Genomic DNA, 8,890 nt, shown 5'->3' with positions numbered 1-8,890 from the left:
CTGTTTTTAGATATCATCATTCATGATCACAGTGCTCTGAAATCATTGATAACAGATCAAGAATTCCTCTTTATCAGCAAGTACTGATCAGCTTTTTACTATCATCTTACAATAAGATGTCTTCTCAGTACTGTATTTCATTCACAGACTGATGATCAGACTGAACACCAGAATCAGACACTAGAACAGCATCTTCAAGTGTTCTGTTCATATCATCAGAATAATTGACTCAAACATCTTCTGATCACTGAATTCATATATAACAATGTAAAGAATGTAATCTTAAAGATATCTTCTTTCTATGCTTATTATAAATATAATCCTTCATTACTCAGTGACATCACAGATGATGTTTCAAAGAAAAGAATAAGCAGTCAGAATGTCAGACAGATACAGAGAATAGAGTATCTCTCAGTATCAGAAGTAAAAGTGAGATTGAAACTTTTGAATAAAATTCATAAGAAGGTGATGAAAAGTATTCACTGCACTCAGAAGCAGCAGATGAAATACTACAATTAAAAACATCTTTCAATGAAGTTCTTAATAGGGAATCAAGTGCTACTTTCAGCAAAGAACATCAAGACAATGAGACTGTGTAAGAAGCTCAGTGAGTGATGACTAGAATCTTTCTCAGTAACAAGAGTGATGAGTAAGTAGGTATATAAGTTGAAATTACTCACAGAATTGAAATCAATTCATTCTGTTTTTCACATTTTCTATTTGAAGCTCTATAAGCAATGTCCTGAGATGAAGCTGTCTCAGTCAGATGATATCAAGATTGAGAGTGATACTGAATATCTTATGAAGAAAATATTGAACAAGTGAACACATTACAGCAAGCTTCAATATCTCATTAAATGAGAAGATTATTCATCATCAGAGAATTTGTGAGAATTGCTTGAGCATTTGAAAAATACTGAGAAAGAGATTGCAACCTATGAGACAGCTAGTAGAGATCACTTCATTACATGTCAGAGATGTTGAGTAAGAAATACTACTTAAGACTTCTCATTTTTCTCAAAGAGTTTTTTAGAGATAATCTCACAGTGATGAGCCAGCATCTTGTAGATTCTGTAGCACTCTTCTTCTATTTTCTCTCAAAGAGTTTTTTAGAAGTTTAATGAGACTATACAAGTGTAAAATTCCTGAAGCAGTTAATAAGAAAAAGAAAGAAATATTTGAAACTAATAAAAAGATTAATATTAATCAACTCACAGACTGCTGCTAATCTAATGAGACTGCAGCTCATCAAAAAAGTAAAAAGAGAGAATCTCAGAGCCTACTTATCAATAACTATACTCTCATCAAACTCATTCTTCACTGTGAGAGTCTCTGACACTGACATCTTTGTCTGTTGAGAAGTTAGTGCTGCAGCACTGCAGAAGAGTATGAGAAATGTATAAAATATCAACTTATCAACTTACAAAGCATCTCAGTTATCTGCTTCAGTTGAAGTGAGATTCTCTTCAATCAGTAATTGATCTCTGTGACACTTTCAACAGCAGTGCTGACTGACTTCTTCTTAAGATCAGTCATTCTGAGGTGTTTTTTCATCTTGAAAACTCACACTTTTACCTTCTTTTACAGATGAGCAAGAGAAACCTCTTCAGCCTTGATGAAATCTATCAACACTTGAAGCTCTGAGACTCTCACTCTGTACTGCTTGAGTATCTAGACTTCTTATCAGAATCAACACAACATCTTCCTGTGAGATAATACTTACAGAGAGACAGAAGTTGTTGTTGCAGATGCAATGAAAATAATAAGAGTGAGAGAAGAAGCAGATGTATAAAATCCTCTTCTTCTTCAGCTGCTTGATGTAGTGCAGATAAGTAGCAGTGCTGACCAGAGACTGTACTAAAGCCTTCTCACAGAGAGAAGATGAAGAAACTGTAGAACTCTGCAGACTCAACTCAGCAGCATTCTGAGCAGGGCTCAGATATGCTGTGAAAGGGGAACTACAGATTAAGCTTCTCAGAGTCACTGTCTCTGAAATCAAGCTCTTCCCAGGTTCCTCTCTGAATGACCACATGGGGTCATATGCTACTGTATTGGCTGAGAGGGGGGGCAGCGTTGCAACAGCAGTGAGGGGGGCAGGGGATGAACTGGACACAGATGCACCAACCAGCAGAACCACCACAGTTGCAAGAGAAGCAGGAGGAGATGTGGCAATGGGAGCGGTGCTCCCACAGCTCATTAACACTGCTGCCTTCAACCTGGCTTTCTTGACAGTCATGGAGACTGCAGCCGCATCATGAAGATGTTTATTACTCACTAGAAAATGTCAGAATAAGCCTCTTATTGTCTCTCAAGAATGATGCTCCCATGCACTCACTATTGCAGATGGGGGGGGGGGAGAAAAATGTATCATGAGAGAAGGGAGATCTTTTCAGAAAAATTCTGTCACTACTGTTAGCTTTGCCTCTAAAACACATCACTTTTGCAGGAAATTTCATATATAGAATGAAATATATTGAGAGATCTGCAAGTCACTTGTTAACTACATTTTCCACATTTCAAATCAATATATAAGGAACTCACTTATCATGTGTTTGGTTTGAATGAAGATGAGAAAAGAAAGACCTACACAGTCAGCAGAAAAACTCATCTATTTCTTTGTATCATACACAGCACATATGCTGTTAATCAGTTGATAACTGTTGCTATACAACAAAGATAATTCCTAATCTGATAATCTTGAGAACATAGAGACTATGCTCTTAAAGAGAAGAACATTGTCATGCTTCTGACTGTGCCAAGACCTTATTACAGTTTCACACAGCTCATTGCTTTCATGTGAATGATTTCATCTCATCTGAACCAGTTTTCAACCACTCTATGACATCATGCAGATGTATTATAGAAAGATCTGATTGATGAATATGAGAACCTCACTTCTATACAAGATCAGCAGATTACTCTTTCTTGATAATGAGACATCACTGAGGTATCACTTCAGCTATTCTCACTTGTGAAATGAGAGGAGAGTATCCGCCCATTATCTATATAGAATAGCTAGATGCTGGCTCCTCATTAAAGAAGTCAGTGATTCATTTTACTGCTACTGAAATATACACAAGAGTTACTGCATGTCTCATACAATCTTCTTAGTATACTAAGTATCATATCTGTGATATCCTTGTAATAACCCTGTAGCCTACAAGCTCGCTATTCAAGCAAGATAGTCAAGCTCACTTATACAGCTTCTCAAACAACTACCTCTACATGTCGCCGCTGACTAGCCACTGCTTCGGTTCCGCCACGTTACAATAGTAATATTTCATTTCATCAGTAAATTTCATATGATCTGACAGATCTATCTTCTTTCAACTCTTTATCAAAGAAAAGAAATAGAATATGAAGTTAATATTTATCTTAAAGTCAAGTAGATATCTCACTGATATCTTCTCATTCAGAGTATGTATTATAATTATAACATGAACTCAGAGATATGAGAATTATTAAGTCTTGATTTCTTTCTCTTCTTTATCTTCTATGAATACATTTGTCAGAAGAGAAGTTAACTTTGAGAAGATATCTTCTTAGTTTCTTTTCTTCTTCAGCTTTTTACAATCACTGATATAATGATTATCAGCTCTGTAGTTAAAATAGAGATCTTCATCAAATCTTTTTTAATATTTCTTCACAGTGAGTGAAGAATCAGAATACTTAGAATTCTTCTTTACTTTCTCTACACTGAAGCTATCACAGCACTGTTTAGATTCTGTTATTAATTACTTAAAAGAGATCTTATTAATCTTTTTCTCATAGAATTGATTATTCAAATAGATCTGAGAAGTCAGATTGACAAGCTTAGTGTGATTAATTGATGAACTCTGATATTATGATATTATTGTTCACATCTTATAAGTTAGCTTTATAAGATAAAGCTGTATTTTTAATTGATTCAAATCATTAATTAATTTCTCTTAATATTCTTTAAATCTTGTATTAAAATCAGAAGAATTCTCATTATCTTATTAATATAATAAGTTGAATCACTGTACTGCTATGAAGCTGCAGTTGCAGTGATCTTCAATTTAATTCAGTAGAAAGTTCTTGAATTCTTCTTAAGTTATTACAGTATCAGTACACTCAAGCTCTCTTTTCTTAATAACTTAAGTAGTTGCAGAGATGTCTTCAAGAAGGTTAACAGTGTATATTACTCATATCTTATAAGTATTATACTGACTCAGATTAAAATGGAATTTCTGTTTAAGAGTATGAATAAAGCTGTGAAATTCAGATAATGTATTTTTCTTATATCTTAGAGAATCTCTAATCTTAATCTCTCTATCTTCATGATAGATATAGATGTGTGAAGACTGTGATAATAATAGAGCAGTTGAAGAGCTCATGTCAAAATATGCAGTGAGTTCAGAAATCTCAGATTTCTGCTGAGATAGAGATATACATACTCTAGAAGATAATATAGTGTTTTTTCCAGAGAGTGAGATTGAGTCAGTCTCAGTACAGATGTATGAGATCATATCAGTCTGTTAAAGCTTAACTGATTCAAACTTATAATCAGATCTAGCAATTCAAATTGTAATATAACAGAATTAAAGCAGTGACTAGTTAATAGTATTATATAAAGATAGTTATTTAAGAAGCTGTATAAGTGAGCTTGACTATCTTGCTTAAATAGTGAGCTCATAGACTACAGAGTTATTATGAGAATATTACAGATATAATACTTAGTATACTAAGAAGATTGTATAAGATATATAGTAACTCTTATATATATTTCAGTAGAAGAAAAATGAATCACTAATTTCTTTTATAGAAGTCAGTATCTAGCTATTCTATATAGATAATAGATGAATACTCTTCTCTTATTTTATAAGTGAGAATAGTCAGAGTAATACCTCAGCAGCATCTCACTGCTAAGAAAAAGTAATCTGCTGACCTCATATAGAAGCAGAATTCTCATATTCATCAATCAGATCTTTCTATGATACATTTATATAATGTCATAGAGTGATTGAAAACCAGATTCAGACAAGTCTGCGGAATGAATGAAATCATTCACATGAAAGTGATGAACTCGTGTGAAACTGCAGCAGAGTCTTGGCGCGGCCAGAGGACGTGACACTGAATGAGACTGATTTTTAATCTTCAGATTTTAGTCTTATTCTGATTTTGAAAGAATAAATCATCTTTAATAGTTTATTCTGGAAAATTTCTCTCATTTCACTATTCTTGAATTAAATCTGGTCATTTTTCACATCATTTCTCTCAGAAATGATTCATTTTCAGATTTTTTTAAGGCTTGATTATTATTATTATTATTATTCTTCCATTAAACTCATATGCAAGCGGAGCTTATGATGAGTCCTTGCGTGATGTTAAATACAGGCCAAGTGTTGGTTATACAGGAGGAAATACAGGTGTTGAGACCACGCCAAGATAACAAGAACATAGGAAATACAAAGGAGTGACAATTAGATACATGCGATAATAACTTCCCAGCCCAGGAACATAGAGCGATTTTATTGGAGCGATTTGTACACCTCTGTATTTATTAGGAACCTGAGGTGCTTGAGTTCCGGATTTAATGTATCCCCTGCGGGTTTCGAACCCACGCGCCTTGGTTTCCCACGCCAAGGTGCTACCAGGTGGCCGCATTAACCATTCGGCCACTGGGGCTAAGGCTTGATTATTATTATTATTATTATTCTTCAATTATAGATGTATGCAGTCAGAGACTATGACATCTACCTGAGAACTTTAGTTCTCAGGGTTTTTTCTATGTCTGTAAAGTTAACTATTATACATTCATCAATTTCAGATATGCAAAATCAGAAAATTCCAGCCCAGAATACAAAAACTGTTTACAAATTACAGTGTTTTAACATCTTTTGATACTTTGAAATCATTTGACAATATCATGACAAAAGAAAAGAGAAAAAGAACACAGTCTCAAAGATAGACACATTAAATAGATAGATAGAAAGAAATTGAAAGAAAAAGATAAAGAAAAAGATAAAGTAAAGAGAGACTGTAATAAAACAAATTATTAAAAGAGAGTGTATAGCTATTTTAACAGACTATATCTGATTAATTTCCTCCTCTTCATATTCAGATAATTCTGAATTTAGTCATTTTCTTGTAGCTGCTTGAGTTTCTGATAGAAAGTCTATTAAGTATTTAATTCCCATCTCAGTTGAGAATAAGAATCTCATATTTAATTGATTTAGATCATACTTCTCTTTCAATCTGGCTCTGAGACTATTGTATAATGCACAGTGTATTACAATATGCTCAGAATTCTCATTTGTATTGCAGAATGAGCATTCTATTGAGTTAAATCTATCATCAAATCTTTGTATATAAGATTTGAAATAGCCATGTCCTAGTTTCAGCTGTATTATAGATGAGAATATTTTCTTTTTACATTTAATTGAACAAGATTTCCACTTGAGTTTTGTTTCAAATCTTGAATAATGTATACTCTTCTTTTGTTTCTGCCAGCTTTCATTTCACTTGTCTAAACAAGATTCTTTTATTTTTCTCTTTATAAAAGACCAGAATATAATTTTTTGAATAGATCTGCTTAATTCTGCACTCTTTTTTGCAGCTGAATCAGTCAATTCATTGCCATGAATATTCATATGAGCAGGAACTCAGTGTAGATGAATTATCAGCTTTGATGTTCTTCTCTTTTGAATTTTCAAAACAGAGTTTAAGATCAGTTCAAGATTCATTTGATTATTATGAATCTGACTATTTCTAAGTCTTTTTAAAGCAGCTTGACTATCAGAGAATATTCATATCTCTTTCAAACAATTTCCTCTTTTATGAGATTTTATTTCAATGAGTTTGAAAGCTTTCACTATTATAAATAGTTCAGCATCAAAGACTTCACATTCAGAGCCTAGATTTCAGAAATCTGAGATAAAATTAATATTATCTTCAGTATAAGCAATGCCTGTATCTAATCTATTCAAGTTCTCATTTTTTAAGTCATCTGAATAAATCAGAATAGAGTCTTTTATATTGATTGTAGAAATTCTCTTCAAATGCTGTTCATATTCTTTCTCTTTTGATAGTTCACTTATTTATAAGTCTATAAGAGATTCAAGCTTTTCTCTTCAGAGAGATAACTTCTCATGATCAACTTTTTCAACATTTAAAGAAGAAAATTGATTTTTAATCAGAGAGCATAGTCTGTACAGTTGAGAAGACATTTTCTTTAAAGAATTATTTTCATTTCAATCAAGAAATCTATTCCAATCCAGTTCATTTCCAGAGTTAATTGATGAAAATGAAGAAGAAACTCTTTCTCTGATTATATGATTTGAGCTCATCTTTACAATTCTCAGAGCATAGTTCATACAGGCTTTTTCAAATCTAATAGCAGAAGAAGGAATTGAAGCTTCAATTTCCATTACTTTAATAGAAGATGATTTGAATGCTCTCAGAATTCTTCTCAAGACTCTGTTTTACAGACTTTGAAAGAGTTCAGTGAAATTCTCTTAATTATTTCATCAAACTTGAACTTCATAATCAGCTACTGATGTAATACAGGCTATATATAACTGTCTCATAGTCTGGAAGAATAGACCCCTCTCTATATTTAACAGTCTGATTATGTTGTTCAATAGTCTTTCTGCCTTGACAGTTCTTTGTTGAATGTGATATTTAAAATTCAACTTGGAGTTTAATCATACTTCTAATCATTTGACATTTACACTTGGTTTAATCTCTCTATTTAAAAGAGTTAGAGATAGTTCTTTCTCATTAAATCTAGAAAAGAAATGAATTAACTCAGTTTTATTTATATTAAATTGAATTTAATTGATATCTGCTCTAACAAAGATTTTCTTTGCAGCTTCTTTAATTACTTTCAAATTCTCTTTGATAGTTTTTGAGCTGTAGACTAGACCAATATCATTCACATAACTCAGAGATTACACTATTCTCATATTTCTATTTTTGAATAGATATGCAGTGTATATTGCAAATAAAATGAGTAAGATTGAAGATCTCTATGATACTTCTATTTTTATCTCAGTCTTGTCTTATTTCATTCCATCAAAGAAGAGTTGTATAATTCTTTTAGACATAAAACAGTTAACTCATTTTATTAGAGAAAGTGGCAGTTTTAATATCTTCAATGTCTGAATTAACTTTGACTTTGAAACATGATCAAATGCTTCTTTTATATCAATAAAAACTGCAGTTGAGACCAGACTCTCATGCTTTGCTATTTGAATATCATGAATAACTGAGAGAACAGTGTCAATTGCAGAACACTGTTTTCTATCTCTCATTTATTCACTGAATAACAGAGAATCATTTATAGAGCTTATAAAAGACAGTTGAGTAGCTATTATCTTTTCTAAAACCTTTTCTAAACAGTTCAATAGAGATATTACTCTATATGACTTAGGAATTGAAGTTTTTCTATTAGATTTTGCAAGAATCACTTCAGTGACTTCTCTTCAGCATTCAGAATGATATTCATTTTTCAAGAGATTGAAAAAGAGCTCAAAATATTCATTCTTTAAGTAGAAATATGTATTTTGAATAATGAAGTGATTAATTGAATCAGAATCTGCAGCAGTTTTAACAGAACTTGAGAAGATAGCTGACTCTAATTCATCTTGTGTAAGATCAGGCCATTCCCAGTCATTTTCATCAATGTAGTTGAGAAGTGATATATTCTCTTTCTCTGAATCTGAATCTGAATCTGATGAGTTCTGAAAGAGAATTCTCATGAAAGCTTGACATTTTTTCTCAAAAGAGTTTGCTGTATATGATTCATTCTGAAACTCATATTCTAAGACTGAAAGTTTTGCTACACTTCTTGTTTTAGTATAGTTAAAAGCTTTAAAAACTTTCTTTTCTTATGCTTCTTCAAGAAATTTATTCCAGTAATCTGTTT

The 8,890-nt window shown here is 32.2% G+C and overlaps 1 protein-coding gene and 1 pseudogene across 2 annotated transcripts; both read right to left on the bottom strand.

The window, feature by feature from the left end:
* Nucleotides 1-1,279: 1,279 nt before the first annotated feature.
* BDCG_01042 (uncharacterized protein) lies at nucleotides 1,280-2,548 on the bottom strand (the record flags this gene model as incomplete). The annotated part of the gene is made up of 5 exons (XM_045416550.1): nucleotides 1,280-1,368; nucleotides 1,425-1,440; nucleotides 1,603-1,671; nucleotides 1,724-2,274; nucleotides 2,542-2,548. 5 exons carry the CDS (start codon nucleotides 2,546-2,548, stop codon nucleotides 1,280-1,282), a joined length of 732 nt encoding a protein of 243 aa, XP_045272254.1.
* A 3,012-nt stretch (nucleotides 2,549-5,560) lies between these two features.
* Nucleotides 5,561-5,649, bottom strand: BDCG_16261 (annotated as a pseudogene). The gene has a single exon. The product of its transcript is annotated as a tRNA-OTHER (tRNA).
* Between the last annotated feature and the right edge of the window lie 3,241 nt (nucleotides 5,650-8,890).

The sequence above is a fragment of the Blastomyces dermatitidis genome (assembly GCF_000003525.1).
Source record: "Blastomyces dermatitidis ER-3 genomic scaffold supercont1.1, whole genome shotgun sequence".
Taxonomy (NCBI): domain Eukaryota; kingdom Fungi; phylum Ascomycota; class Eurotiomycetes; order Onygenales; family Ajellomycetaceae; genus Blastomyces; species Blastomyces dermatitidis.
This window is presented reverse-complemented; position numbering and strand designations above follow the sequence as displayed.